The sequence below is a fragment of the Grus americana genome, chromosome 8, assembly GCF_028858705.1.
Source record: "Grus americana isolate bGruAme1 chromosome 8, bGruAme1.mat, whole genome shotgun sequence".
Classification (NCBI taxonomy): Eukaryota; Metazoa; Chordata; class Aves; order Gruiformes; family Gruidae; genus Grus; species Grus americana.
The window spans coordinates 9,105,397-9,121,900 of record NC_072859.1 but is presented as its reverse complement, the minus strand read 5'-3'; the positions used below and the strand labels follow the sequence as shown (position 1 = coordinate 9,121,900).

General features: G+C 40.3%; 1 protein-coding gene across 5 annotated transcripts in view; it reads right to left on the bottom strand.

Annotated features, from left to right (window-relative positions):
• TEDC1 (tubulin epsilon and delta complex 1) overlaps nucleotides 1–16,504 on the bottom strand; it is an 86,320-nt gene that overhangs the window by 57,582 nt on the left and 12,234 nt on the right. For 4 of the 5 annotated variants that reach the window (XR_008578113.1, XM_054834185.1, XM_054834181.1 and 1 more), the window contains exons 4-5: nucleotides 7,410–7,580; nucleotides 976–1,074 (exon numbers count right to left, since the gene is read on the bottom strand). Coding sequence is in view for 4 of the 5 variants with exons in the window: in XM_054834185.1 (XP_054690160.1) it covers nucleotides 976–1,074; nucleotides 7,410–7,580 (270 nt within the window). In the remaining variant the exon portion in view is untranslated. The remainder of the gene's footprint in view (nucleotides 1–975; nucleotides 1,075–7,409; nucleotides 7,581–16,504) is intronic. The other variant, XM_054834183.1, reaches the window with a different exon arrangement.

Genomic DNA, 16,504 nt, shown 5'->3' with positions numbered 1-16,504 from the left:
TGTTAGGGCTGAGCTTAAAATTTCAATCTTGTTTCGTTTTCACATAGAATGAACTTTTACAAACTGATTTGTAGAACAAATGTATTATATTGTATTAAAACAAGTGAATTGCACTACTTCAAATAAACTGAAACATCTATGATGACTGAGTATTTGAGAGCAGCACAAATACATCCTTGAGGGTAAAACAGTACACTAAGAAAAATGATGTCCTAGGAGGTTCTGTCTGAACACATAAGGACACACTTTTTTTTACTGTGAGGATGACCAAGCACAGAGCAGGTCACCCAGAGAAGCTGTGGAGTCTCCATCCTTGGAGATATTCAAAAGCCATCTGGACATGGTCATGGGCAGCCTGCTCGAGGTGACTCTGCTTGAGCAGGGGGGTTGGACCAGGTTGATCTCCAGAGGTCCCTTCCAACCTCAACCATCCTGTGCTTCTAAAATATTTCTCAAAATAAAGCCCCTTACTACCATCCAAAAAGGTAGTCAACTTGTATAATTTCAGAAACTAATGAATGCTAGTGTCAGATATGCTTTGGCTCTCTTGGAGAGATAAAACAGCTCTCTCCATGTTCTCACTGACAACCCACTCTGGCAAGGACACAGGCAGACACTCTGCCTGGCTGGCCCAGATGTGATTACTGGTAGTATACAACAGCAGTCAGCCAACTGATCTAGGTTTTATTCCACAAATCTTTTCTTCAGTGCAACTTTCAGTCAGGTCTCTCCCCACTCCCTGTCTACCAGTTTTTATAAAGCTTAGCATAATATCCTTGTGTCTATGTTCTGTCAAGCTGGAAGAAATCATTTGGTGAATACAATTTATAAATGAGCAAACTGACAATTCAATAAATAAGCCCTTATTTTGGTTGGAAACCAAGTTAAAAACATGTTGCAAGGAGTGCAGTCTTCTGCTGAACAATGTTTGTGTAAAGCATACCAAACATCCAACAATTACAGGAGAAGCATTACCTGCTTGTAGTTCTCCGGTTGTCTAACGAGATCTGTTTCTGTGACAGAAAAATGTCCAAGGATCTGGTCCATATGGGAGCCACTAGTGAATAAATGGATCTGGAATAGATTAGAAGATATTTGTCAGCACAAGGACCAGATCATTAACAACATCATTAGCTACCATCTAACGGCTGCATGGATTGGAATGGTGATGTGAAACCAGTGGTTACAAGCCCATTCCCAATGGACAAGTACAAGTGTAACTACTACCACCAATACAACAGACCTTTTTAAAACAGCCTGCAGGAAATTATGATCATGCACCACAATCATCTCACAAATTGGTCCATATGGTATTGTTACCAGAACCACATGCGGAAATTGCTACTGCTGCCACCACAGTGAAACTGAAATATTTCTCTTTTCATCCTAAAGTCTTTTTCCTTACACTACACACACTCTTGTGCACAGCGTGAAAGGAGAAAACAGAAAGCAGAAGTCTTAACAGAGGTAAAGGATACCCTCAGCATAATTTTTTATTTCTTCCTTTAAAGTAGAAAATGCTACCTAGTTACAGTAAGTTTCTCTTTTGCTGCTATATATTGTTGGCTTTTGCTTACTGGGACCTTGTCCCAGCTGTGCTGGTGATGGTATCATCAATTACTTGACGAAGAAGCTTCCCAAGTTAGTCAAGGGAACAATAAAAAGCAATTCCTCCTATTCAGAGCTGATCCCTTTGTTAGTGTAATAACTGCAGCTGCCAAACAAGATAGCAGTCCACATTTGTCAGACAATCGCTCATATTTCATTAATATTTCTGCCAGAAGACAGAAAATGTTTCCTGCTTTTCTTCCTTTATTCTAATATGAACTTTATCATACACTTGGGTACTGACAACTATTTTAAAGTTGACAGGCACTGGGTAATTATCAACCCTTCCCTGAAACTTCAGAATATTTTAGCGTTCCTTTCCCAAAACTCACTTCTGGTGACAACCATCTGTCACATGTGCAGAGCTATGCGAGTTTAAAAATAAAAGAGCACCTCCCCACACAATGTTCTTCCTTTCTACTTGCCACTCCTCTCCCTGCTGCATTCTTGCGTAACTCCGGCTGCCAAACCTTTGGGCCTTCAGCACCAGGAATGAATTTCAGTCCCTCTTCAAAAGTATGCCACAACAGCATCACTGCTTAAAGCCCAAAACAAATACTCTAAAGCTGTAACAACAGAGGAATAAGGTGTTCCCCTGAGACCAGACTAGATGGATACTGGAATAATCCAGTATTTATAACTGAAATAATCCAGTATTTGTATTTTTACAATCTGTTACCGATAACCACAACATACTGAAGATGAAACAAGGCTTAAAGAGGGAAACAGTACCAAGGTAAAAGAAGCAGGAGAGAGGGTGAAAGACAGAGAACGTATAGCTGTTGCTATGTGGCACTGGAATGGACTGAGGCAGCCGCAGGTCTGATTTAACCATACACTAACCTTTGCATGAGAATACAGGCACAGCCCCCCACTGAGCACCACTTCTGGTGAGTTTCCAGTACCAATTCCTAAACGCCCTTGCGCTTAGACACCCTGCAGGGAGATCAGCTTGTCTAATTCACCTAAGAGAAGATGAAAAGGGGGCTTGTTCATAGTTCACACACACTTGCACGAGAGGAAAAACTTCTACTGCATTAAAGAATGTGCTATTGAGATCTGATGGCAAATTCACTTCGGGGAAAAAAAAAAAAAGATTTTCAAACCAAATATCTCAAGACAAAAAAAAGATACAATTAACTAATGTAGTAATTTACAGAGTAACATAGTAGATTCTTCATGCCAAGATGCAGATGCATCTAAAAATTGCAGTTTAGCTCACTCAAATTACTGACAATGAGGTAATCACCCAGCACCAGTCTCTGCCCTCTGTTCTTCAGAGATCAAGACTTTGTCCTTGTCCCTCTACTCTCTTACTACAACATCAGATATATACATACAACTGATCTTTTTTTATATTGTTTAATCTTAGATGAGGAAGCACAAGAAAGTACTCCGTTCATAGAAGGTATTTCCCAGTGCTGCTCTGCATTCTTACTGACAGAATACCATTCTTGCTCTTACAGTTTCCAAGCATATTACAACCATTATTGTCATTTTACCGTGATCTGATACTGCCAATTATGTTAACTCTTCTATCATCAAGAATTCCATTCAATATAACTTTATTTCTAGTAACTTATATCCATAGTCCACAATCAGATGATGTTCACCTGCTTAACAAAGTTCATCTCTGAACCCAATCTAATCTTTCCCTATTTTAGGTGTGGTTTCTGTCCTAGTCTTTAGCAGATGGAAGATAGCTGAAAATACCCACAGGAAATCCATCACTTTTGCAGAAACTCATTTGTTCCGCTATTTCTTTTCACACACTGATCATGGCATAGTGAATTTAACAGACCCAAAAAGCAATGCCAGTTTTAAACTACACAGGTTCTTACCTGTTTTTCTGAAACTATGTAAGGCTTCTCATTCACATTTTTTAAGGCAAAGTGGTAGTTCAAAGCCTAACTAAAAACAGCTGCTCTACTCTAAGAATTCAAGAGGGATCAAAATCCAGGCAGATAGCTATTCCTCTGGCACTTGACACAAAGAGGAAGAAACAGAGTATAAGGAACCAAGAGGCATGCTTTAACACAGTAATTTATCCTTCATGCTTCCACATATTTGAACGTGTATCAGGTAAATATGTACCACTGAGAATTGAGGGAATTATAATGGTATTACTATATTATACTTCCAAAGCAGGCCAACCTATCCATGTTTAGAAGCCATTATAATGTTATTTAACAGCTTGTAGCCTCAGGCTGCAAAATTTCTCAGCAACAGAGAGGTTAAGATTTCCCTGAGGAAGTCTTCCTCCTACAGCAGGACATGTGTGAGTCTGTAAGCTTCAACATGCCTTCTGGGAGCTGAAGTCACTGAAAAGCAGCTCATCAGATGAGCTAGCAAAGAGGAACAGCCAGTCAGACCACCTAACAAGCAATTCCCAACACATGACCAGCTGTAGCTCCAGGAAGGCTTCCCTCTTCAGTAACCTACACTGGTTACTACAGAACTTCATACCACCAAACTTAAATGGCTGTGGGCAGGACACAGTAGATAGAGGCCCCAGCAATCAGTTTCAATTATCATTTGTGTACTTTAGAGAAAGAACAGCCATTTATTTTTGCCTTTTTCCCCCTCATATTTCCCTCCTACTGCTCCCTTACCCTTTCTTCAGGCAGTACAGTACTATTTCACTAAGACATGAGTCATCACTTCTAACATGCAAGTACCTGTCTCTGATCACCCAAGCAATTCAGAATTTTTTCACAAAAATCATAGAAATGGAAAAGACCTTTGGAGGTTGTTAGTCCTACCTCCCGCTCTAACAAGGACCATCTCCAACATCAGTTTGTGGCTTTGTGCATGTGAGTCTTTGAAACCTCTGAGGATCAGAGACCATTCAGCATCTCTGATGACCTGCTCCTATGCTGCCCATCATCCCAGAGAAGCTTTTTCTAATATGCCTGACCCTGCCAAGCCATAATCAGTGGTCCCTTCCCCTTTGTCTTCTGGTACAGCTGAGAAGACCATGGATCCATCTTTGTAACTACCCATCCAATAGTTATTAGGTGACCTCTCCCTCAGCCTCCTCTCCATCAGAGCAAACAAGCCCAACTCCCTCAAACTCTTCTTGGGGGTCATGTCCAACTTAGCTAGTCCTTGACTATCTTGGTAGCCTCTTGCTGGATTCTCTATGTACAATTCTTACTGCCAGTAGCAATATCCATACTAAAAAAATACAGAGTGGAAAAGTAGTCATCTCCTGAGTAAGAACATAGTTTCCAAGTGTAATGTGTTTTCCTCAGAAAGCCCCAAATAGAGAATATGGTATTTTAGAGCCTGGGTGAGTCACAGAATGAAATCTGTGGAAGTGTCGCCACTATTTGGCAAAAAATTATAGCTTGTGATCAGCAGTAAATAAGACTGTTCCACAGTTGAGATACATAACCTGTTAAGTTATTAAACAGAGCAAGTAAAAGCCATAATTATCATTTTGTAGAGAAAGCCCTCTGTAAATCTGTCAGCATAATTAAAAAACATAACACTCATTAGCCTTTTGCATACTGTGTTTGTAGTTTATATGAGAAAAGCAGCATATCATATAGAGGTCATATTGGGTCAGATGAGTCTTCCAACACAGGCTAATTTAAAAGTTTTAAAATCAATGCAGTAGCACAGACAATTTCTCTATAGAGTCAGGAAATATTAATTACTGTTTATGCAGCTGTTAAATTGTGTATGTTAGTTACATTTTATATTAGTGTACATGTTAACATTCATGTGGTGCTATAATGAAGTCCCTTCCAAAGTCACTTTTACCTTTCAATGTTCCTGCTTTTAATTCAGGCTAAAATACAGATCAGAGCACTGCACTTTACTACAGCTCTGAACAGAACTCCCACAGTTGCACATACGTATTTGAGCACACATAATATCAGCGTGTGATCACACATGGAGGAGCTTGACTCCTATCTATCCTCCTATGTATACGTCCATGATGGCAGTCCTCTACATACACCATAGAACATAGTCTGATGATAAGAATCATCACCAGCACCACTTACTGTTTTCAATTTAGTCCAATGATGACTGCTGAAGAAGGCAGTAATGGCAGCTTTTGGAAACTAGATGAACAGAGTAACATTCTCCCTCCTGATTATTCCTCCAGATTCTGGAATTCGTGGTCCAGGGAACTGCAGCATAACTAACCTGTCTCATATTTGTCTGACTGCAACAGCCCTAACTTTAGCAAACATTCTCCCTTTGATACCCACAGGGGAAAAAAAGTCCGAGTTTATTTCAAAGTACAATCCCCATAGGAGGTCATCATTTTCCCTGTCAACAAGTTTAGCACATTGCCCAATCAGCACATCTCTTCATCATTGCAGTGGCTGATCTGGACCACAGAGTATCTCTGTTTGTACTCAAGCCCCCAGGTTCGACCTGCTCTTAATTCTTCCTTAGTCTCATTAACTGCAAGCTGAGGTATTGAAGTTGCCTAATGATTTGTTACTGCCAAGTACTACATAAATCAGAGTACTGATGATGAGTTGCAGAGGTATTTGCCTCACATACTATAAAAATCAGCATACCTTAAATAGAGGTAGCTTATCAAGGGGAGAAGATGCCAATCATTTCATTTGAGTTTTCTATCACTAAGCCACCTCTCCCAATAGCATCACTGTCTGCAATCAGTGCAAAAGCCAAGGACTGCACCTGCACTTACAGTGAATTGCTATCTTTATTCGCAGATCAGGAAAGCACATTCACAGTGGGCAATGAGAAGCAAAAGGTTATTTGAGATGCTGCACACACAGCACCTGATCTTCCCCTAGGGCTGTCAATCAGACATCTTCCCTAGCAATCAATTCATGTAAAGAACAAAATGTAACCTCATTATAGTTTTCAGCATTGCTCTGTCAGACACAGGATTAAAACCAAGAAGGCATCTTCATTCAAAACCCTCTTGTTCCGATTCTGACAACTTTTTGATAAATGTTGTTCTTTGAGGAGAAATTTCTCAAAACTGTTCTTAGTCTCAAAAAGGTCTTCTGTGAAAGTTCTGGCTACAATACCAAGTGGCTCCACATAAGTTACCTAAAGAGATGTGAACGGAGAAAGGGCACCCAGAGAAAATATTACTGAATAACTTTTAGGGCTATCTTTAGAACACTTTTTTTTTTTTAACTTTGTCTCTGCAGTCACCATCACTGTCAACTTTGGGACTGCAGGCCGTTTTCCATCCTAAGCAGACACGATGCTCCCAGATGTCTGTGATTTTCAGACAGGCATATAAACATTATTCAAAAAAATGGGAACAGAAATGGAATCTTAGCAACGTAGAGACCACTATTGATTCCTGATTCAAAAGCAGGCAGATTTTGGGTTCTGCTCAGATGCTCCCTAGTACTTCAGAAAGGGAAACTGCATTTTATTTTGCTGCTATTACTTTCAACATCTGTGCTCAATATTTTGAATTCACATTTCTGATGAACTTATAGTTCTGAATCACTACTACTTGTCTGTGGGACCAGAATGCTCTGTCTTGCTTCTACCAGGCATTTTCTGAGAACAAAAACGGAGACAGCCTATGGTTGCAGAAGTGACTAATGTGCCAGCCTGCAAAAGAGACTTTTATACAACAGTTATAACCTTGCAAGCACTGTATATGCTTCATTTTTTCATGGTTCTGCCCCACTGGGGAAAGGTGGGGGTATTCATATTTAAAGTAATTCACTCTTATCTACAGAAAATGCAGAACTAACAAACAAGAATAATTTGTACATTTAGCACTAGCTGACAAGGCTTTTAAATAATAAACAATGCCACAGTGAGTTAGAAGAACCATTTACCTTGTGCAAAAGTTTGCAATGCTCTTGGTGCTGAGCGTGCAAACTCCGCCACTGGAACCTCAGCCTCCCATTTAACCACTGAAGGTATCGAACATCTACTCTGTCTTCTAGCCCATATTCAGGCGTTATTTCAGTTGTACCTTTCTGGCTGTTAGGCAGATCATCTTCACACTAAAGTCAGGAAAGAATATCAAAATGTTTAAAGTTAGCTTCAACACTTTCAAATCATTCAGTACTGAAGAACATACAAGGCAAATAGGCCAATGAGGAAAAAATAGCCCAAAAAAAAGAAGTAAGTTCCAGCAGTAGAGAGAAATTGTAATCTTCTAGCATACAGGACTGGGAAGAGCCTAAACAAGTATTGAAGTCTGGAATAAATATCAGCTTCTCAGCTATGACATGGTGCACTGTCTCCTCTCCCATCTTTCAATTTCCGTACCCAGGAAGACACAGTGTTCCTGAGACAGCAAGCATGTTCTTTACCCAGATGGGGGGGGGGAAATCACATTTTGACTAGATTCTAATAAGTCAAAGAACATAAAAAACAGATTTAGCTCCTCCAGCATCTCTGAAAAGTGCTGCAGGCTGTATATGGTGACCCAATTTTGTAAATCAATGCCTTATATAGGGACCGCATTGTGGGCTTGTGCTTACCCAGCTATTTTCTTTTCTCCATCCAGCATTTCCCCTCTTGCAGGATAGAGGAAAAGAAACAATCATCCAGCTGACATTAGCCAGAAGTCCACAGAGGCACTTCCAGCTACAGTTGCACCACCTGTCTTGCCTTGTTTTGCCTTTCTCTAGAGTAATTTGGAAGGAAGAAGGAAGAAGCAGAGTTTCCTTTTGCTCATCTTGTCCCACTTTCCTTCTGCTGCAGAAAAAAAACCAAAACAAAACCCAACCACTTTCATCTTCTGGATGAAACTTCTGCTTGGCCAATGGCATAGAGCAAGCAAGACATTTCTGTCATATCTCTTTTGCAAGGAACATGGGGGGAATTCCACCTCCTCTAGCCTCTTGCACAAAGAGATCATTCACATTTACAAACAGATCTCTCTCTCCATTTTCAGCTAAGACTCCTGCAGATTGCAAATTAAAAGGTGAAGACATGGGTTGTTTTAATTCTGATGCCAGTAACATCACTTAAAGTAAGGCTGAGCTGTCAACTTCATCCAGTGTATAGAAAGTACACGCAACAAACACAATCCATAACTCCAAGTTTTTTACTATAGCATATCACGAGAAGTAGAAATGACACAGAACTGTGAGGGCCTGGTTAATCAGAACGGGTGTTCACCAGCTAAGAAAGTCTCTCCCAGTTGTTAGACTCTCAAGACATCTCTATAAAGTGGAAATTTAAAGAGTCTACTTGAAACATGACTGTTTTCAAGAAAACACTCAAGCAGATATTTGGACCCATAGACCTTGATGGTATTTAAACATATGTGCTTCCCTGCTTCACAGACTTCCATGTTCAATAAAATCTTACAAAGATTCAGTCGGCAGGCAACGCTTGAATGTAATTCCAATGTGGATCCTAAACTAAAAATGCAAACTGTAAAACGAAGCGAGTTTAATCTTGCCTTCAATGCAGATTTCAGCAGAAGTGTATCTATAGCCATGATCAAAGGACCCCCTAATGCTTGTTTTAACCTAAACATGACCTCAGTTGACAGGGCCTCTAATACAATGAGTGTTCATATTATTTATAAGCACAAAAATGCTGTTCTGGTCACATAACAAAATGTATCAAGATTACAGTTTTTTTCCCCTTTGCTGTGTGGCTCAGATAAATGCATGTTATAAATCACAGGCACGCAGGGTTGGTAAAGGGCTTTTCCTTTTAAAGGCACAGATTCTTCTTTAAAAAAAAAAAAAAGACAGTATCTCCTTTGTGCCAACTGCAATGTAACTCTTTCCTCAGATGCCTTCAGCCCCGTGCCCCTAAATCAAAAGGCACTACGGTCCTAGCTAAGTACCTTCATGGTTCAGGTTCTCTTGCCCCCACCAGGAGAGGTTTCTGGACTACAAAACCATATAGATATGATTACCAAGTTGTCCATAAACATGATGAGCCAAGCAATTGGATATTAGTCACTACAGCAGAGAAGACACATCTGTAAACAACATTAAAAGACTTCACATAAGCAGCCAGAAAACTGCAAGGCCAAAGACAGACTTGGGATTCCCAGATTAAAATCTGCATTTTCCATAATTTACAGTTCAACTCCAGCTTCCCTGGTTAGAGGTTTCAGAACAGCACAAATACTGCTCTCCTGGGGATTCATTTCAGGAAGGAATGGCATTAGACTCGATTGCTTTGGCAGTACAGTGACAAACACCATGCAGAGCTAATTTTATTGTAGCAACCTGCCTTATTAATATTAAAATAAGGAAGCCAGCCAATGCATTTTTAACAGGATCTCTCTATTATTTATTTCACAAACTGCACAAAAAATTTACTTTTGCTATGAAATACTTAGCCTGGCATAAAGTAAACAAGGTAAAAAAAGAAGTCTTGCATATTATACTGTGACCTCAATTTCTAGTCCCATCTTTACAATCTGAGACTATTTACTGCTCTCCCAGCGGGAGAAAAATCACTAAAATACCAGCCCAAGCTAGAGCCTTTGCTTCAAATATCACTGTGAACTTATCTAATCTATGCAGCAATGTGGGTACACACCTACATTCACTTCTGAGATACAGAAGTGCATATTATTTAGTCAAAGTCATAAAGAGAGAAGCCAAGGCCACTACCCAGGGCTCTCAATGGCCTCCCCGCAGTCAGAATGCTCCCCACCAGCTCTGGAAGAGATCATTTCATAGCCACTTACCAGAAAAGCTTTTTGCTTGTAAACTGTTTGCTGCAATTAATGTCTCTCCCTCGTTCTGTTTCAGAGAAGGGAAGTGCACAGACTCCAGCTACAAAACAGTGCCACAGGCTCACAGTACAAAAGGCACATCAACACGTATCGATATCCTTATTGCAGTGTCAGAGTCTTTTCCCATTACATTGGCGATATCAGAGCTAGTCTTGTCAAACTGGACAACGTGGACTCAACAGAGCATCTGTGATTAGCGTAACTTAAGCAGAAGCTAGAATGAAGACCCTCAATTCCACTCCCACTGTAAGTCACCTCAATCAAGCTTTTTCATCCTAAAAGCTCAAAGTACTGCTGTTAGAAGATCTCAATATCCATTTATTGCCAAGACTCAGAAAAGCAAGCGTAAGCCTGAGGAAGATGACATGCGTATAATTACACAAACTCTCTTCAAGCCAATTCCTGAACTATCACCTTGCCTGCAATTAGGCAGAACTCAAACCCAGCTCTCCTGTGGCAAAAGATCCAGTTAAATAACCAGCTAAGCCCCATAATAAATACACATTCCAGAACACCACATATCACCATCCCAGCTAAGGCAGTTCACAAACTACAAAACCTTCCCCAAGCTCCTAAATACATCTCTAGCTTAGTCAGAGCTAAACATTGTTTATATCCTAAGAGCATATATTTAAAATTTTTGCAAGGCAGCTTAGAATTCAGTGTCCAACACCACACGAGTTTTGCCCTAAGCATTACTCCCCAGGCTATTTCAAGTCCAACTGTTATGAAAAAAGATGCCACATCATTCTCAAAATGCATGAATGGACTGGTAGTTACATAATGTAGCAAGTGCAAAAAAGCCAACACAGTCCTCATGGCAGAAGTGCTCTGAGTAGGAAACACACTGAACTGAAAAAAGCCATCAGATATAAAAGTACTTAGAGGAAAAGAAAAAGGGGTGATAGAAAGAAGGGTGTGAAAAAGACAACACGGTAATATATCAGTTTTTATTCACATTCCATACATCTGAGCAAACAACTTGCACGCAACATGCTCAGAGAGAAATTAAAGATTAAGGAGTTTCAACTTTTATAGCAGAAGTAAAGCTCTTCTTTCTGGTTTGAAATATAAAGCAATCCTATGTTATTGGAAATCAGAGAGCAGTTCTACCAACAGTGGATGGAAAGAAGTTAAACAAGTATTTCATCATATAAATAGTTTATCAAAGAACAACATAAGCATCAATGTGTTTGTGGACATGCAAGAAGGGAGCATTTTTTTTTCACTACTAGCTCCATTTGAGGATTTTAGTGACCTGGTATGTGGTTGACCTTGCCCTGTTCATACGCTTTGAATTAAACTCCAAAAATTGTTTTAAAGCAAAATTCTTTGCAGATTCAGTGGAGATCTTACAATATGCCACAAGCAGTACTGCAAAGAAAACCCTTTGTTGTGCAACTTCATCACACATCTACACTTTCTGTACTTTTCCAATTCACATAGGTCTCTTAATGCTTATAAATTCTTACCTTAATAAATTTACTATGCCCTGTACACACAATGGAAATGAAAAGACCTATGCTGCCCGCATTGCTGTAAAAGTAAGGCGATGGCAGGGCTAGTTCCCTGAGACATGCTCTTTTGTGACTACGAGCTGCCACCTCTCGGTAAAGGACAGGTCCCAGCAGCCATCAGCTTATCCCTGGCATGCTGTGGCTTTTCCCCAGACATCTTCCAAATCCCTTTAAGGACCAGCTCTCTGCTTCCATATTTGGACAGACAGCAAACAGCTTGCTGCTCTTCCCATGGAGAAGCAACCCTATTGGAACATGGATAACACGTTTAATCCATGGATATATGCATTAAGTCAACTCCCTGACATTAATTCTTGAGCAGAGCAAAATAAACCAACTGTCAGTTGAAACCTCCAACGCATGATCCCAGCCCACTCTTCACCTTGACCTGAGTTAATCTGGGTCCAGACAGAAACTCTTTACTCTCAGGTACTACTCAAATCTTAAATACACTAAGCAGGCAGCCTGGTTTCACAAAGGTGGGAAGAAGCATATCTAGATCCCTCACTGCAGGACTCTGGAAAGGCAAAGCAATCACATCAATCAAGCCAATAAAGTGCTTCTGCAGCTTTTACTGAGCACTCGTTCTGAACTGCTCATAATTCAGACAATGGTTTTAATGTGACATAACATATGTTAACCTGTGTAATTACAGATCTTTAAACGGAGTGTAATTTTTTTTTAAAATTAAACACCATAGCCAGAAATAACAGTATCAGACATGCTTTCCTAATTAATACAGCCATATATCTATATGCAGGAGGGGAAAATGTGAAAAGAAACAATTTGAACAGATGAATGTGAGAAGGACAACACTATTTTCAATAACAGCACCATCAACAACACTAATTGATTTCCTCCTAGACAAGGTAGGATCCAGATTAGACATATGCATGGAAAGATAGATGGTATAAGAACCCACTCCTGGATGATACACATACCAGTTAAATATCCAGATATTTGCACAGAAGAGTATGTTTTCCACAAACATAAGTGCTTACAACATAGAAGTTATGCTCATAGTGTATTCAGCAATTAAAAAACCCAGTAAAGTCCTATTTTTCCGCAAGGCCTTTTAGCTTTTAAATTGCAATGCCTTTTGCAAAAATTACTACTCACAACAGCACTCCCAAGAGCTCTGCTAGTATGTGATTGGCAAAGAGTGAAAGAGAGAAAGTGCTGAGAGGAAAGAGAAAATATGAACGCAGTTCCTACGCATGCCTGCCTTGCTCAAACAAGTCTGTCTGGCAGTAGCCACAGGCCTGAGGCCCTAAAGTAAGTCAGTCCCTTATCCCATCCCTCCTCATTCATTCAGGAGATTACTTAAGAGACCTGCAATAGAGCAAAAGCACTATGCCTTTAACAGAGCACAGCAGCATTGCCTAATCTTCAGAGCTGCAAGGTCAAGGGTACCACTTTTAAAATAACATTTAAATCCCAAAGTTTACCGCATCATGTAAAACAAGACATGGAAACCAAATATACAAAAACAAACACATGGCAGGGTAGACCTTAACTCAGAGCACTGCGCTGTGCAGGGCTCAGGAAATGCAATCCAGGTAAGGTCTTGCACTGTGTTTCCTCTGCCTGCAGCCCTGCTTGCCCACGTCCATTTTGCTCCACTGTGACAGGGGGTAATCAGTGAAGAAAGATGCAGAATGCTACATCAGCAGCAAACCTGGAGCAAGAGGCCAACAGGAGAAGAAACAGTAACTGCCATCCAGGAGAGGAGAGACAGAGCTCTGTCATACGCAGAGGGCTTGCCATGCCCTTCTTTGCACACTCCTTTTGTCCTCCTGAGGAAAAAGTGCTTTATTTCAAAGATCCTCCAATGAGAGTTAAACCCTGATCACTTGAAGTGGGACACCCAAAGCAGAGGATGTTCTCATTTAAATCAAAAGGCCATAGAGCAAAGATAATCAGCAGGTACCAAAGGTACTGGCTGCTCCCCGCCACTGGAGGGCGGGAGAGGCACTAAAACATCTCAAAATCACTCGGTTTCCCCAACAGACATGGAAGAGGCTCCCCACACAGGATTTCAGCTAAGTACAGAGTACCAGTATGACCCTGCTAAGCCTTCCTATTGGCATGCCAGTCCTCATCTTCCTCTCTTCACGTGCAAGCTCAAGTGACTCCAATGCCTGTTGGTAGAACCCCATCCAGAACACATCAGCTGTAACGCCAGACTCAAGCAATTTTGCGTTTATTTGAAATTCAGACATTACCCAGAGAAACCGCAAATTCAATAAATTTTAAATCTTTGTGATAATTTCAGACTCCTCTTTTAGAACATTTTACCTTGACATACTGTCTAAAAAAAAATAAATCTTAAAAGCCTATTCACTGCATCAGGGAAAAATAGATGTTGTTAACCACAGGGTGCATGCACCACAGGAAAGTGGTTTTCATTGGGAGAAAGGTTCTATGACAAGTCTGAAGCATGGAATTAAAAAAAAACACCACAAAATATCACAAAGAATATCATGTACATATGCACATGCAGAACAACAGGGAGACAATTTCAGCTATCATCTGTAACTTGTGCTTTAACACACACACAAGTGCATTTCAAGAGTCCAAACTGAAACGTGCTCCAGTTCTTGTATGGCAAAAACATATTCCTAATTTCATCACCTCTGACCACAAAATACATTTAAGCCTACAAGCAATATCAATAACTAAGGAGATAAAAATTAACACTTCAGGGTTCAATAGTTATCTATTCAGGAAATTACTTTAAAAAGTAGAAAAGGCGGAAAAGCAAAATGCAAGGATTTTTCCCCTTTTCTGGTACAAGCCTTTACAGTGTGAGTAGCAGTGCAACAGGAGTGCTACATTAGACTTATCAGCCAGGCAGGAGCCCAGCGAGCTGCAAAGGTCCGGCCCTGGTGCTACCCCAGCAGAGGCAGCGTGGAGAGGGGTGCAGCACACACCAAAGGCATCAGGCTGTCCCAGGTGAAGCAGCACTGCTCACTGGCAAAAATGGAGGGAAAGTCTGCAAGAGAAACTTTAAGTATCCTGTACCCTCTGTTTAGGTTTCAGGGACAGCTTTTTTTTTAGAAAAAAAAAAGTGTTCCTTAGCAGCTACTGTAATATGGTAGTACTAGTAGCAAAAAAAGGGCAAAAAGATAAATGGTGAGAGTTACTAGGAAGACAGGAGGACAAAGAGAATAGAAGCGTAAGCACAGGGAATAAGGGAGGGAAATCAAAAAATGAAAGCTGACAGACTAATATAGCCCATAAAGATCTAGAAAGTAATTATGCTTCTGAGTCAGAATCAATAGGTTAATAAATTTCCCTCCTCCACCCTCACTGTAATAGGTGAAGAGGGAAAAAAACCCAGAGAATTTATATTTACTGAGACTAGTGCCAAAGGTTTCTGGTTTTCTGCTGGGGGGAACATCAAGCTTGGCTGCTACGTTAACACTTTCCTCTAATAAGATGGTTTATGGAACAGCAGTGATGGTCAAGATTTCCATAAGAGAAAGGCGTTTCAACAACACCAAGCATAAGCCTTACACTATATTCGAAATAGCCAGTGAGTCAAACTAGACCATGACAAACAAAAGATTAATCAAATTGCAAATCTCAGAGTCAGAAGGCATGTTTAGTTTCATTTTTTCCCCACCAGAAGTAATTAAACTGAGTTCGCTTTGGCATGCTAGAGACACACACATTAATTCCAACTATAATAGCCATAATAGCTCTATTTGTTGATTACTATAAATTCACAAAAGGGGAGGGGCGTCCAATTTCACTCAGAGGGCAAGAAGCAGGCAGAGGGAATTAGTGGAACCAAGAACCAGTGTTTGTACAGCATATCCTGGTGATAATGAGGGCTATAACATCACTACCCCCTTCTAAAAAGCTCAACAGCCTCCACACATAATTAAATTAGGGGCATACATAGATTAATTTCAGCTGTAGAAATAATACCAGTACAGGCAGTATTACTCCCTGGAAACAGAAGGAATACATGCTCACAGAGTACTGCTATTATCTGCACAAACCATCGTAGAACTGGAGAAATCTGTGATCGTGTCACTGAAATTTAAGAAGCGAAGCAAAAAAAATTAGTCAAATACTGAATGTGCTAAAAAGGCAGGTTTATATCAAACAATTATCTGCTTCAGAGAGAGAGAGAATGGAAAACTCCCCAGGTCTGCCTTCCAGGTTCAGTGAAGGACAGCATTTCACCTACTGGTTCTCAGATGTGTTTTGTACTCTAGGATTTTCATGTGTAAATAGGAATCAATGAATGGCACTTGAGAATAATCTGCATGTACACGATCACCAAAGCAACAAAAGATGTTAAGACCACATCACAGCAGTGCATATTTGAGATGGGAATACACAAGGGGTTTAAAGTCTTTGAAGACAACGTCCATCAATTAATCGCCCAGCGCTTTAACGCAATAACAACAGGCAAGAATTCCCAAGTAGACACTTCAGTAAATCGACGTGAACCTCCAATTCAGATTGTACTTAAGTCTTTATAGATCTAATAGAATTAGCCACTACTTTTTTTAAAGAGTTGACCAATGCAAGGTTTGAACTTTCACTTAGTGCTTCTGGCATCACCAACCTGCTGACAGATCAGCACTGTAAATTCAGGGAACGGACTTGCACTACAACAGCCAAGTACTAGAGCTTGACATTCACCATCCATCCCCTCTTTCCTCTCCTGTTCCTC